At 39.5% G+C, this 15537-nt stretch overlaps 1 protein-coding gene across 5 annotated transcripts in view; it reads left to right on the top strand.

Annotated features, from left to right (window-relative positions):
• GPD2 (glycerol-3-phosphate dehydrogenase 2) overlaps positions 1-14093 on the top strand; it is a 122165-nt gene extending 108072 nt beyond the window's left edge. For 3 of the 5 annotated variants that reach the window (XM_073305516.2, XM_073305519.2, XM_073305518.2), the window contains exons 13-17: positions 309-467; positions 5313-5425; positions 5524-5602; positions 5713-5811; positions 13091-14093. In XM_073305516.2, coding sequence (XP_073161617.1) covers positions 309-467; positions 5313-5425; positions 5524-5602; positions 5713-5811; positions 13091-13222 — 582 coding nt within the window. In that variant the 3' untranslated portion in view covers positions 13223-14093. Of the gene's footprint in view, positions 1-308; positions 468-4378; positions 4572-5312; positions 5426-5523; positions 5603-5712; positions 5812-11005; positions 11797-13090 lie in introns of those variants that run through there. The other 2 variants (XM_073305520.2, XR_012154259.2) reach the window with 2 other exon arrangements.
• Positions 14094-15537: the final 1444 nt, after the last annotated feature.

A 15537-nucleotide genomic window follows, 5' to 3' on the forward strand; every position in this document is an offset into this window, starting at 1 on the left:
TCTGAACTTTTATTAAATGCATTTAAACACATGAGCCCAGATGCTTTTTTATATTGCAGCAAAAAAAGTGGGGCTTGCTTCATATAAATCCATTTTCTTAATCACTTAAGCAAATTATGGCCTTGTGTGCACATATGCATAAGGCTCCATATCCGCTCCCTCCAGTGCTCTTGTTCACCTTACCGCCCCATTTACCAGAGCTTCATGCTATTTTTTTCCCTCATTCCCACATAGGTCCAGTCCCCTTTCCCATGTCCAAACACTGCAGAACCTTACATTTATCTTTTTATCCAATTCTAATATTCTAGGTTATGTATGGGGTAAAAGAGTATGCATGCACTGCAGTGGATATGATTTCACGTCGCACTCGGCTGGCCTTCTTGAACGTGCAAGCCGCTGATGAAGCCTTACCAAGAATTATTGATATAATGGGGAAGGAACTTCATTGGAGTGAACAGAAGAAAAAGGTACAAAAGACACTTTAGAACTGGAACTTTTTTTAAGCTCTCTTGTAGAGCCCTGTGCTGGATTATTTTTTTAATCCTGCTCCCGCATTGTTTCTTGCATTTTTATCCTGCTCCCTCCCACAAATCCCGCAAGAGAGAAATTTCCCCATGCTACTAAAAAAAATCAAATAATAAAAAAAACCCCCCACCCCCACAGTCGGTTAGTGTGTAAACATTCAGACACAATTTTTACCACTAAAACAATAAAACAAATCTTGCTTAAGCCATATAAAAATATACTTTAACCCCTGTTATAATGGACATCAAATCTGTCTATCCTTCGCTTAAATTTCAGAATTAAAACCTTTATTTTAAAAAAAGAAAAACTTGCTTTACGTTGCTGAAAATTCTATTTATGACAAACTGATGAGAGATTGCGTGTTTTCTCACAAATTACCAGAGTCTGTTTTTTGCCCACCCAATCCTGCCTGCAACAAAGTACGTTTAATCCACTCCCGTTATTATGGCATTGGGTCCTGCGGGGCATGCAGAATCCCAATCGTGCTGCAGGGCTCTACTCTTGTTTTCCTTAATCAGTTTCAGTCTTAAACGAGTTTAGACATGCATTTGTTAATAGAACATTGCAAATGCCCTTTTCTTTTGGCATATGCCATTTTAAAAAAAAGCTATCAAACCAGTTCCAGTTGCTCTGAAAAGATCAGAATCTATGGTGCTGAGCTGCGTAATTTAAAAGTGAAAGTAAAATTGGAGGTTTCATCCTGTTCCTTAGTGGACATTTTGTTCAACATTAAATTTGTCAGAAAAGTTCGAGAGAGACAAAATTTGACTTGTAGGAGTGTTTCAAGACAGGACTGCTGTTGGTTGGTAGAGCTGTGGAAGGGAAGCTTGCATGGCATTTGCCCATTGTTTTTTCTTTGTATCCCTCTTATCTTCCTTCTCTTCTCTTACAAGGCTTCCTTTGTGAACTGATGACGAAGTTGGTCTTGATACCACTGTTGGCCTCACTAACAGTCCCAAAGTCATCTGTTTCTCTCCTTTCCCTCATCTCGGAGAAGCCATTGAAATCTAGTGATATGGGACCTGGTCCACATAGGGCCCAGGTGGTGAGCATCCTTCACTTTCATTGCAAGATATGTGACCAGCACCTTGCAGGATCTCACATTTACAATGCCGTAAAATGCTCCTGCAGCATGAGGAGTAGTGTCAGGAGAAAAGTGCAGTCATGTGGGCTGGCTCATTCACTTAGAGACAGTCCTGTGTCCAAGCAGGATGACCAGGTTTGAGCTTGACCTCTTGAAGAGGGCAGGACTGCATGCAAGTTGTGGTTTTCTCAGCTCCTAAAGGAACATGAAGCCTCCTATTGCTCATTCACGATACCTTTTAGCCAGTTAGAAGTTGTATTAAAGTTCAGAAAGAAGCTCATTTTATTCCTGCATTCTGCACCAAAAAATAAAAATTCTGCGCCAAAAAATTAAAAATTCTTCACACAATATTTTAAAATTCTGCAAGTTTTACTTGTCCATAAATAAATGCAGAGGCTCCAGCATGGCAGTGCACAAAGGTGGGAGATCACCCCACAGCCTCTCCACCCCCATCCTGGGGACACAGACTCAGTGGTAAGGCTGCACCCAACCATGACATGGCACAAGGCCTGGGCCTGCCACAGAAACACCCCGAAGCACCAGGTGTGGGGCAGGCAGGCTTAACCAGACAGGATCCAGGTGTGGGGTGAGAGGATTTTGTGGGACAATCTGGGTGCAGGTAGCTCAGTGTGGGGGGATCCGGATGCACAGAGGCTCATTGGAGGGCTCCAGGTGCAGGGGTAATGGGACTCTGCTGGAGCTTCCAGGTGAAAGTGGTTGGGGCTCAGCAGGAGGGTCTGGATGAGGGGGGTTTCAGCAGGGGTGTCTGTGTGCTTGGGGAGTGGACTTGGTGGGTGAGGGTCTGGGTGCAGCTAATTGGGGGTCAGTGCTGTGGGTGTCTGGATGTGGGGGCTCAGGGTGGTGCAGGGGTGTGGGGCTTGTCAGAATGGGAGTTTGAGTGCAGGAAGCTCAGTGGGGGGTGGTCTGGGTGCAGGGGTTAGGGTCCGGAGGCAGAGGGCTCCAGATGCAGGGGTTGAGATTCAGTGAGGTGGGGTTTGAGTATGGAAGACTAGGGGGTTTTGGGTGTATGGGGTGAGGCTTGGCAGGGGTGTCTGGGTATGGGAGGTCTGGATGCATGGGGGTTGGGTGGATGGGGGAGCAGCTCCTTGTACAGTGACCCCTTTCCTTCCCCCTCCCCCCTGCAGTTGAGGAGCGATGAGGGCAGAAAGCAGGATATGACGCTGAGCTTCCTGAAGCTGGAAGAGGTTTATGGGAGTGCATTTGACAGCCCCAGCCACTCCTTGCAGAGAAAGAGGAAGGCCCGTCCTCTCCTGCCTCCAGTCCAGCTGAGATTAGCAGCTGATCCTGGCTCATGGTAGGAGCCACTGGCTGGGATGTTCCCAGCTCTGTGGTGATTTAACTCTCCGACTGCTGCTCTGGGTGCCTTAAATGATGTACCCGAGCAGCTAGGGAGTGGTTCACAACTGCTCTTGCAGCTTCCCTGTCGGAGAGTAATTTTTCTGCGGGGAAGCAAAGAAATCTGCAAGGGACATGAATTCTGTGCACGCACAATGATGCAGAATTCCCCGAGGAGTATCATTTGAATCCTCTCAGCTGGAGGACTTGTGATGACTCTAAGCCTTTCCAGAGGGATTCATAAAAAGAGGGATGCAGTTATATCACAGATGTGTGCTAAAATGCTTGGTAAATATCCTGAAGGAAGAAGGGAAGGGTTGTTGTAATATAGCTACAGTAAACTAACTGGAAGGGGTTTGGTTAAAAATAGAGAAACAAAAGAAATTAAATTCGAAAGAAAATCATTTTGGTAAATTAGTACATGTTAGGATTCATATAATTCTATCCAAAACATTAGGTTAAGAGTGCTAAGGTTGCAAACCAGTCAGAAAACGTCAGCACTGAGATTGCATGGCAACCTTTCTCTAACCCCTTGCGCATACGCATTATGATACAGTCTTTAGTTGCATGATCACACAGTTGCATGATCATCATGCACACATTTCTCCAACAATACAAATAACATACTGTTTCTGTAAGTGTAGACTGATGGTCTCTCTCCAGCCCAGGAAGGAGTGACACCATGCCCAGTTTCTGGAGCAGCCCCTTTTTCTCAGGGCTTCATTTATTGGTCGTACCAACAGTCTTAAAAAAAACCAACAAATAAACAGTTCAACATAAATCCAATGGCCAAACCAGGTCCCTTTCCCTTACCTCAGGACTTCATTGCGGGAGTCCCCCAGCTCTGGTAGCTCTTTCCCAGTCCTACCAGCCAGCTGTCTGGGAGTCCCACTGCTGCAGGAGCCAACCTGCTGCTTACAGCACTCCTCCCTCAGTTCTTTCAGCCCTTATCGGAATCCAGTGCTTATCAGGCAATCACCTGATCCCTTGCAAATTGCCAGGTACTTATCTATTTTTTAACATGGTTCTGCCTTAGTACAGGGCTCACTGGCCCCAGGACACCTGGCTTTTAAAGGGGCATATCACCCTGTTACAGTAGCTACACATGTAGCATCTTTAAATGTGATTTTTTTTTTCATTCCTTTCTGTGCTCTATTTTCATTATGGTCCAGTATATCTTTTTGCTGTTTGGGGGTGAGATAGTTCAGTATATTATCAACACAGCATTCCTTAAGTATTCCAGGGGAGGAGGCCATTAACTTCAAAGCTAACTTAGGTCCTGATCCTCTAAAGACTTGTGTACATGCTTTACATGAAGCATGTGAGTAGTCCTGATAAGCCCAGTAGTTCTCCTCATATGCTTAAAGACCTGAAAAAGAGTTCTGCTCAAACGCTTGCCTTTTTCACCCACAGAAGTTAGTCCAATAAAAGATACTGCCTCACCCACCTTGTCTCTCTAATATCCTGGGACCAACAGAGGTACAACAGCACTGTAAACAACAGTGGAAGATATTTAATTAATCACGTGTGTAAATCTTTGCCACATGTGTGCCCTGGCTATAAACTTAGGATACACACACACATGCCCGGGAAATTTGTACTATTGGTATGTGCCATTTATATATAATCTATAGTATATTAAGTACAGTTTACTGTGAACTCTTGGTATTGGTGACTTTTATGGTATACATTGACAATAATACTAAAGATGCTACATAATTCTAATTAAGGTTGTAGAAAATAAGTGTACGCTAAGCTAATATACTGTATTATATATTTGAGAAATAGTATGTGATCATTTGATTAAAGGCTGTAAATTCTCATTTGACTACAATATTGAAGGGAGCTGGAAGGGTCAGAGCCAATCTCTCTCAGGTAAATATGCATTTTATGGCCTTCCACACACGATGTTAAATACCCAAAACCCCACCCACAACTCTTAAATAAGTGAAGAATAAGATACCAATTCTTAATGAAAGGTGATTTCGTAGACTTGATCTGGAAGTGCTGTTTCTGGTGACATCACTGTGAGTTGCATGTGTGGACTGAGGGCATGATATGTCCCTAAAAATCTTTGCATTCCATGTCTTCAGTATAATTATCAATTGACAATCAACACTTGTACGTCAAAGCCAGTGATCTAGATGAAGCATGAAATGGTTCCATATCTTAATGACCTTGTTCACGCTAAGCACTTTTTTGGCCATCAAATGCTGATATTCCTCTAAAGACCAGCAATTATAAGTTTGTGAAAGGAGCCAATGAAATATTACGGTATAGAAGAAATTCAGCATGTAAATATTCAGTATTGTTCTAGAACTGAGACTTTGTTTCTTTCATATTTTAGGAAGAACTTGAATCTGCTAAAAAGTTTCTGTATTATGAAATGGGCTACAAGGCAAAAGTAGGGCAATTAACAGACAGCTCTGAAATCACTCTTATACCTTCAGATATTGACAGGTAAATGAAGTACAAATGGACCTCCCGGATAGTCCCTGGGAAGATATTTCTGTCAATCTTTTGTGTATTCCTTTTCCATTAATAATCCTATTTTGCAGATATAAAAAGAGATTCCACATGTTTGATAAAGAAAAGAAAGGCTTTATTACCATACTGGATGTTCAAAGTGTGTTAGAGGTAAAATTTCTCTTTTGATTTTTTGAATTCTTATCTCAGTTGTGTAGTATGGTATAAATCATGTTTAACTGATCCAGTTGATTTGCCTGTTGTGTTGTTCTTTTATTTAGAGTATCAGCATTCAAATTGATGAAAATACACTTCATGAGATTTTAAATGAAGTGGATTTGAACAAAAACGGGCAGGTTGAACTCGATGAGTTTTTGCAGGTGAGTGGTTTTCTATTTTAGTTGTAATGAAAGGAACACAAGAACCCTCATCTCCTTTTGCTCTGTATATTGGAAATTAATTATCAAAGCTAGATGTAGAGTTTGTACATAAAATTTTACAGACTTGCCATTCATTTTTTATTCATTATTAATCGTATATGAATTTACGTTGTCTAAAGGTGGACAATGCTTGAATCAACATTAAGAAATACCAACAATTTCTACACCACTGTTTGTATTGATCACAATGTTTCCTATACTCTGAGCCTATCCTTGTAAGGGCAAATGCTGCAGCATGTGCTTATAAGGAGGTTGTTTTTTTTAGTGATGACCATTATGCCTGGACAAAGCATTGGAGAGAGAGACTGAGGGGTTGTTTTCACTGCTTTATTAGCTTGAAGTATAACTCAGTTTTCTTGCTAACCCGGTTGCCATCCCGCACACAAATCTCTAGTTTGAGCTGGGTGGTGCTTTAAGATCCAGCCAACTAGCCTACCAGTGGGTATGGTTGGCTGACAACAGCACTAGTAATACAGTGGGGATGCAGCAGCTCACATCACAGCAACTCATCAGCCGCTAATCAAATTCTTCTGTGTAGCTCAAGTGTTGCGTATTGTGATCCCTCTCTCTAGAGATTAGCTCTGAGTGAGAGTGACTACAAAGCAGAACACTAGGCTAGCTTGAGTGTAGTAACTTGAGAGTACTAACCCAAGCTAACTGTTGCAGTGAAGAATTTCCTGAGGCTGAAATCCAGGCCCCATTGAAATCTGTAGGAATTTTGAATATTGCCTTCAGCGGGGCCAGGATTTCACCCAAAGCCTGTCCTGCGTTGACAAGGGGATATACTAGTTGAGCTAGTAGGTATTATCCATCCATGACTGCTAGGAGTTTTCTTTTTAAACATGGAGTTTGTCTTCCTTCCTTCTGTTGTGTTTTCCCCAGCTGTCGGGAGGCTAAAATAGTGGGCTGTCTTCTGTACCTTTTTTTTTTTTTTAAATTAAAGTAACCCAACTAAAAGATTTGCTGAGGGGAAAGAACAAAAGACTTTATGCTCCCCTTGACTTCTGTGAGAGAGGATCGTAAATCAGCAGATCTGAACTGGGGGCAACACAGAAATGACTAACGGTTGCTTGATGCAAACTCAAATCCTGTACAAGCATCTCCATGTAAAACCCTACCTTCAGGGATAGGGTTAGGAGCCCATCACTCTCTGTAAGTCTCCTAGCAAACTTGAGGGGCAAAACAGAGCAATACACTGCTGATCAATTCTGCAGTAGTCATTTATGTGGATTTTTTGTCCGTGCTGTGGAGATTCCATCAGGGAACAGCTGTAGTTGGGTGGTACATGCTGTCAGGAGTCCTAAGAAGCTGTTTGAGGCCACGGTGCCTAGGCAATGCAAATGGGCGAAATACCCCTTATCCCCCATCCTCCCCCAAAGAATTCCCAAGCAACTCTGAAACTAAAGTAGTTTTTCCTATGCAGAAAAAACCCTCCTTAGGTCCAGACAGTCTATTCTGTAGTTTGTCGAGGTATCCTTTCAGTAGTAGAGGGCTGAATCATGCCTGTTGCTTCCTTCAAATTAGGCATGAGCCACCCACACATTTGAGGGCACAACTTGGCCAGCCGCTGCACGTTAAAACAATAGCTTTTGTTCATGCTTAATAGGACTATTGATTAAAAGCTTCACTGAAAAAGTATCGGGGGCAAGAAGCTGCAGGTTCAAAGTGTGGTGTATGCCATTCACATTGTCCTGCTTAATTTCTGAATGATCTAAAGAGAGAAGTGCATGAAAGGAGAACATGAACGTCAGTTTTCTATGCATCTTTCTGCAAATGCTTTCCAAAAAAAAAAAAAAAGAGAAGGCAATAAAGATACCACTAAATTGTTTGCCTCCAACCATTTGACTCCCCTCACATGAGCAGTTTTTGTTTCCAGCCAGCCAGGTCTGTTTTTGTAGAGCGTTACTGGTCAGGTATTTCAAATGACTGCCAGGTCTTTCCTGAATCAGGGCAATGATGAATGCCGAACATGTGATAAATTAATGCTGGGGATTTTGGTCAATGTCAGCCGTTTCTTCACTGTGTCAAGTTAAACAAACAAGATCAAGGCAAAGGAAATGGTAATTGTCTCTCTGGAGATGAGCTGTAGATAAGAGCATTCTTGAATCTAAATGCAGAAAATTTTCACAACTTATGTCCAGCATTCTAAAAAGGGAGGATTTATTTGCCTAAAACATAGTCACCAAAAAAACATTTAAAATAAAATGGAAAAAATAGTCCAGTGATGACATCCTAATATATTTTCTTTAAAAAAAAAAAAAATCACACATCTTTTCAGGCAATTGAGAGAGAGCCCACCTTTTTATATAAAGTTTCAACTGGGGAAGAAATTTGATTTTGCACTTTATAAACAGAACTCTCTCCATTTCTGAGTATGTTATGCTGTAACTTGGTTAGTTGGGGTGCACTATAATTAAGAAACAGAAAACTGGCAATTAATCATGCAGTGTCTATTGTGCTCAATACTCTTTAGAGGTTGTCTGTTTTGTGGTTTTAATACTTCCAAAATGTGAATGACAGCACTTTTTGCATATTTTTAAAAACTAATTATTGGTGGCTTCTAGTTTGTCCTCTGTGTTTCAAAAATGCACCGTAAGCCACATTTTGAAACAGATTCCTTAAAAAAAGAAATGAAAATAAATGTTTGAAATCTGGTGACTGAGGTCATAGGCCTCAAAGCTTCAATAATCAGACCTTTGTACATTTGGGCTGAATGTCTTCTATGTATGTGGACAGCATGTAGCATATTGTGCACTACTATAAATTAAGTTTTAAAATAACAAGTAAAAAAGGTAACAAGTAATAAAACAAACCTTTGATTTTTGCCACCAAGGTAATGAAATGTGTGGAACTTACTTAAATGGTGGTAAATCTTTTTTAATGGATCTATTAGGATTCATGCTCCTTTTGTGTTTGCTTTCTGAAAACTTTCATTGGATTACTTTCATAAAACTTTCATTGGCAGAATGTTTGTGGAAACTTATGTTTGCAAATACTTATGGAAATTTGTACAGTATTTGAATGTGTGTCAAGGCGCTTGCTCACCTATCCAAGTGGGGAACAGAGCACTGCCATGTGATTTTTCTGACCAGTTGCAAACAGTCAACAATGGATGCTTTCAGAAACTGTTTGTAGCCTCTCTAATGAGTCAAAAAGAGTTAGGAGTTTTTAAATAAAGAATAGTCATGAAGAAATCATGATGCTCACAGATATATCAAAAACAGAAGCAGAAGCTAAATTCATTAGATACGTTGTTACAAAGTGTTTGTTTGCTCAGCTCTAGTCTAGTCTTTAAGAGAAAAGTCAGATATCACTCAAATCAATACTGGAGGAAGGAAGATAAAAAAGGATGTTTTCCTGATTCTTGTAGAGTAAGACCTGAATAGAAGAACATATCAGCATCTGGGTAGCTAATGCAGTTGTGATCACTAGTCTGTTACATCACAGACCAGTTTCTTGACTGTGTCGACTGGCGTATTTCCACTGGCGAGAGTGGAACTATGACAATTTACACCAGCTGAGAATCTGGCAGATCTTTAACATTACTGTGTAGATATTTGGATATTTTTTGGACAGCAAGTACTGTTCAAGGGCCCAATGCTGCCTTCACTTACGTGGACCAGAGGCTGTGAAACTGTAGGTGGAGGCCACAGAAGACAGGGGAAAGAGCAATTAAACAGGAGGAGGAGGGACTGGATGAATTGATCCTCTGTGGCATGCTCCCTTTGGGGCCAGACAGATTTTTCTAGCAGAAATTCTCTTGGAGGTTAATTATCCTCCAGGTCACCAGGTTTGTGTGGGCCCAAGTCTACCTGCGATAGTTTTGTAAAAAGGGAAGAAATCTGAAGTGAGGTGACTATTTAGCTCCTGCTGAGAGGAAGAAATATTTTGTAAGTGCCAATTGCTTTTTGTATTAGGAAGTCTCTGACCAGCTGACTACATGTATTTTCAAGTCCAATGCGGATCTTATCCATAGATTTTTAAAAACAAAAATCTAAAGTCTAACACTAGAGTATGTTCATTAAGGTAATGCTGAGACTCCAGTTTCAAGGACTTAAATGCAAACTAGTTTTAAAAGTCTAAAGCAGTGTTTCCCAAACTTGGGACGCCGGTTGTTCAGGGAAAGCCCCTGGCGGGCCAGGCCAGGCTGCTGCTTCCCGCAGCCCCCTTTGGCCTGCAGCGGTGAACTGCGGCCAGTGGGAACCGCGATCGGCCGAACCTGCGGACGCGGCAGTTAATCAAACCGCCCCGGCCTGCCAGGGGCTTTCCCTGAACAAGCGGTGTCCCAAGTTTGGGAAACACTGGTCTAAAGAAATTTGGATTTAGAAGAATCGTGGAAGTCAAGTACACTATCACTAGAATAAGAGTGCTAAATGAGAAAGATACCTTGCAGGGGCAGTGGTAGATCAGGAACCATGTTCTCTTTTCTACCTTTGTGACTCTTTTCAGATTTAAAAAGAATTCACACGCATGAATTATCTTGCAAGCTTGATTGTAATGAATGGCTTTAGAAAGCCATGGGGTGGGGGGGGTCTGCTGCACTGTTATTACAAATATATCACATCAGTAACTTGTACATGTCCTGCAGCCCATACACAGGCAAAACTACCATGGGCCACACTGGAAAATGTACATTTAAAGGGCGGCACAATCCAGCCCTAGAAAGCAATACCAACCATTTTGTTTAAAACCTATAATAATAACAGCATTATTTATTGTGTTTTAATCTTGCTACTGGTTTGGACAACATACTTCATTAACTCTGGCATTGTTTACACTGGAGATTTGTCTCAATTTCAGCCGTTGGTAGCAACCCATCAGGGGAAGTTGCAACCGTTCCAAACCCCTAGGATAGACAGTGTACATAGCTACAAACTGATTTACACCAGTGCAGTATATCCTAGTTTCAAGCAGGGGTAGGCTGTACCAATGGAAATAGCAGCTCAGAGCAATTTCCCTTGTCTACATGATGGGTTTGCTTTAGTTGCAGCTACCTTACTGGTTGGTCACAAATGGGTAGAATCCCCAGTGCAAGAAAGACTTCAGTCTGTGGGGTTAGTATCTCTTTAAGTGTTGTCCGGCAATTAAATTTGGCTACTATCATTAATATGCTGTAAACGTGGTTTTTTTTAAGCTCATGAGTGCTATTCAGAAAGGATATGTGTCTGGAAGCCGATTGGCTGTACTTATGAAAACTGCTGAAGAGAACCTACGTGAGAGAGTTGTTATTCCAGTGGATCGAAGTGGTGGTGGACTGTGAGTTTGAGAAGTACAAAACCTGCTTACAGCTACCAGAGAATTTGTCTATGTGTAGCTGCCTCGTTCAGTGCTGAAAAATATTCCAATGTTTTCAAATGTCTGTTTGTTCTAGTGAACTGTATCTGGTGGTCAGGGTATACAAAAACACACTGATACATTTATTTTTCCTTATTTTCTGTGCTGATATTGATACTCCAAAATGTGGCCTTTTGGATGGGACATGCTTTAAAAGTAGAAATTATTTGCAGGAATTCAGAATAGAGTCTGCAAAAGGCTTGTTCAGACACTACCTTTCACAACTTTAAGCTTTTAGATAATCTTCCCCCTTAAAAAGAAATGGTGCATAGAAAGTGACTGCTTCCTAAGATCCAGTCACTAAAAGTATTCTGCATATGTGCAAGACCATATGTGTTCAAAGTGCCTGTCCAGTAAAAGGAAGAGAGGAATCATTTTGGTGGGGGAAGGGGGAATGTTCACATTTAGGTTTCAGGAGGATGCCACAAAGAAATATCTTGAGCGCTGCCTAAATTAAACGTCCTGGTAAGGAATCATAGTTATATTTATGAAATATTACATAGATAGTCACTTCAGTACTTCTCAATGTTGTTCTCATTCAATGACACCAATTTCATTGCCAGACAGATTTCTGGCAATAAAAATTTGACAGCATAAGACTGGAAGAGCACAAGATTGGACCAAAAAACCCAAAAATCTCATAGATGAGTTATAATTTAGAGTTAAAAATGTATGGGTACAGCTTTCACTCCTCCCAGTGAAAACCCTGCTGTCTTCAGTATATGCCATTGTCTAGCAGGTATTGCAGTCTACTATAAAGTGTCAGACTGTTTTTGTACTTTTAGATAAATACTGAAAGTATGTAAAACAAGAACTTTGCCATAGTGCACTAATCCTAACCACTTAATATTTGCAAAATGTACACTTAAATGGGAAAGTTACTTTGCATTCCAGCAGGCCTTACTGAAATGTGGTAAGGGCTATTCACCTTTGCATTAATTTGCTGAAAGAGCCAGTTTTGGACCATTTATTTGAGCCATTCTCAACAAATGCTCCACCTGGCTATTTACCCTGCGACTCTTCCTATTATTAAATTGGCTATGATCAGCATTAAGATCAGATGGAGGATTTCTGCCTGATCTGTGGTAGGGAGGGGAAAATGAATGCATATTTTATTGGTGTGTCTCTTTCATAATACTCCTTTGAGTATAAGTATAAATGAGTATAAATACCAGTTTACATATCAAACCAGAAGCCTTACGTTTAAAATGCCACCACATCTGTACACAACTAAATGCAAAATCTGATTAATTTTAATCCTGTTTTGAAAATTCTTTAACATGATGCCAAGTTAATATCCTGCAAGCAGTACAGGTCTGAAAAATAGACAATTAAAAAAAATTCATATCCAAAGTATATAGGTGCTGAGGACTTGTAGTGACTATGATATTAGTGCTAACTATAGGTGGTGGTGGTTGAATATTTTGGTCTGACAAGTTTCCAGCTATTAAAACTGTATCTATCTAAAAATGGAAGGAGGAAAAACCCACCTGAAATTCTTAAATGAATATAGAGCACTTTGTCTTCCCCCCAAGATTTTGCTTAGATTGTCTTCTAAAAAGTCCCAGGTTAAAATGATTTTAAATGATTTTTCGTTATTAGATTTTCCTAACATTAAGATGCTTTGTACCTTATTGTACACATCGCAGTGGGGAACTAACTTTTCTTGCCTTTGAGACTACTGAGCACTCTTTAGTATGGCTCAATCCATGTGAATTAAGTCCTTGTGCACACTTAGACTATATGAGGTCAATTTATGAACAAAAAGGTCATAGGATTGTTTCTCTATCAAGCTTTTGCATTGAAATATGTCAATATACACAGGATAAAATGTATATCTGTATTTTTGAGATATTAAGCTATTTGTGTCAAATGTCCTTTCAAGGGAAAGAATGAAGAACACAATAACAATTTTGCCACATATTCCAGAACTGGGAGGAAATCAAGGTACAATAATACAGGTTTGTTTTATATTTTTCAAAAAGACATTATGCTACCAATAATTTTTAAAGTGTAATGGCTACAAGTGACACAAGAGGCTTTTTCAGGTCAGGCGAAGAAAACCATTGTATTTAACATATTTTTTATGGTTCAGTACACCTTTTAAAATAGTTCTCCCTCTACTCCCTTAATAAGTTGTACAATTAAGAATGATAATTGAGGTTTCACTGTAAAGCCTAGACTGTCTACTACATACCCACTCCTTGCTGTTCTTTTGCTTTACTAATGTAAAGATAACATGCAGAATGTAAAGGGATTTTCATGGCTGTGTGCCTGTCCTGTTATATTGATTTACTTTGAATTTTAGCTGCAATAAATGTCTTAGCCCTCTGCTTTTTTGGTTTCTTGTGGCACAGTAGAATGTGTATTAATACTTACTTTGTACAAAATAAAAAGTTGCGTATGTTATTTATACTGGTTTAAATAGTAAAATGAAAAAATCCAGAATTATTTGATTTCATCAACACACTTTTTTATGTTTTGAAAAAAGATTATTTCATGATTATTGTTGAGGTCAATTCAGCTGTAAAAATTTCATTGTCCTGTATTGTTCTAATGTAGTGTGAAACAACTACTGTTTAAACAAAAACTATAAGTTCAATAGTGTCTGTGGGAGGGGGGAGAGATGTATACTGCATATTTTTCCATGTGGCACTTTTATGTATTGTGTTGGTTTATTATTCTAGATTGGACTGTTAAATACTGTGTTTGAGGCTGGGTTGTCATTTTTATAACTGTCTCAGTGTTTTATTGCCATTATTTATTACTTTTGATATACAGAATGAGCGCATGCATTTATAGAGCAATAGGAGAATATATTTAATGTGCCTTGTTTTTAACTGAATAAGAACTGAAAGCATCAATCAATAAAACTGATTAAAATGGTGCACTCACAGGTACTTTGATGTTACTGGCAGTTACAGAAATAACTTTGCTTAGTCTTAAACAAGTTTAGAATAAAGGTGCAAAGTAGATACTTTTTAGTAAATAGTATATTTAGCAAATACATGTCATTTAGTTCAGAATTCAGTGGTTTTAAATCATAAAAGTTAATACAGATTTATCATTATCAGGTAGATTCATTTGCTGCTGAAATACAGGTGAGATGTTCTGTGAGTATCCTATTTTGAAAACTCATACTAAAAATACAACTAGCCAATTTCAACAGGAATTTCGTTTAACCAAATCTTTTCAAGCTCAATCTTCCTATGCACAATGATAAATGTTATCATAACTAAAATAAATAGAAATGAATGGAAAAGATTACATACAAGATCCATTTTGATCATCTTACATGTCAAGTTAGTCTAGGGTTGCCAAGTGTTGATAAATGTTCTTACAGAAAAATGCTATATATTTTCATTGTCAGTAAATCAGAATCGCTATTATCAGTTCTAACACAAATTTTATAATGCCCGTATTATTTTATAGGTTTTAATTTAGTCATGTGGCAGGGATAGCCTATATTTTCATTTAGCCATGCTGCAGGGGTGAAAACCAAAGCACTGTAAAATATACAGAACTGTTACCTCCAGAGTGCAATTGCAAAAGATTAAAAACATTATGCATTCTGCCTTGTATAAATGATTTGTCAGAAAACATTTACCATAATACTTTCTCAAATACTTTGCAGTCCTAAAATTGCTTAGGAGTGTGATCCTGAATCCCTTCCTCAGGCAAAACTCCCATTGAAATTAATAGGATTCTTGCCAGAGTAAGAACTTCAGCCCTCTCTTAGCATTAAATATATGGAGAAGGTGCAGATTTGTTGTAGATAAAATCAGTTGCAGTGAGCATAGAAATATGATATGGAATATCATAGCAACATTAATATTTTAGTGTCAGTGCTCAGACTGGGTGATTCCTATGTCAAATGTGAACTGATTGCATTTGATTAGAGGCAGCAAAATATTGAGAGAAAAACACGTCTTCGACAAGGATGTATCTTTGTTGCTTAAGTGAGATATTTGTTTCTGCCCCACTAAAAATGAGGGGCTTGTCATGATTTCAGATTTTTGTTTCCTTTACATTTTATCCCTTATTCCTCTAATTAGTCACCAGAGTTGTGAATGTATATAGAGTGGTACGAGAGCTTCGGTGACACTGCAGGATATTTGCACAGGTAGTGTCACAAGAAGGTTGTTGGCTTTACTCCGGAACCAGTGTTCAGTTTATGCAAGAAACCAATGATATGGGCAAATTGCTGGGCTCATCTTTGCTCTTCGTATTTCATAGATAGAAGCAGAGACTAGTACATAGATATCATGAGCTCAGTGGCAGGCTCCTTTATTTATCCCATTAGCTTTTTCACAACAAGCCATTCATGCAGAC

The sequence above is a fragment of the Lepidochelys kempii genome, chromosome 11 (assembly GCF_965140285.1).
Source record: "Lepidochelys kempii isolate rLepKem1 chromosome 11, rLepKem1.hap1, whole genome shotgun sequence".
In the NCBI taxonomy this organism is placed as follows: Eukaryota; Metazoa; Chordata; order Testudines; family Cheloniidae; genus Lepidochelys; species Lepidochelys kempii.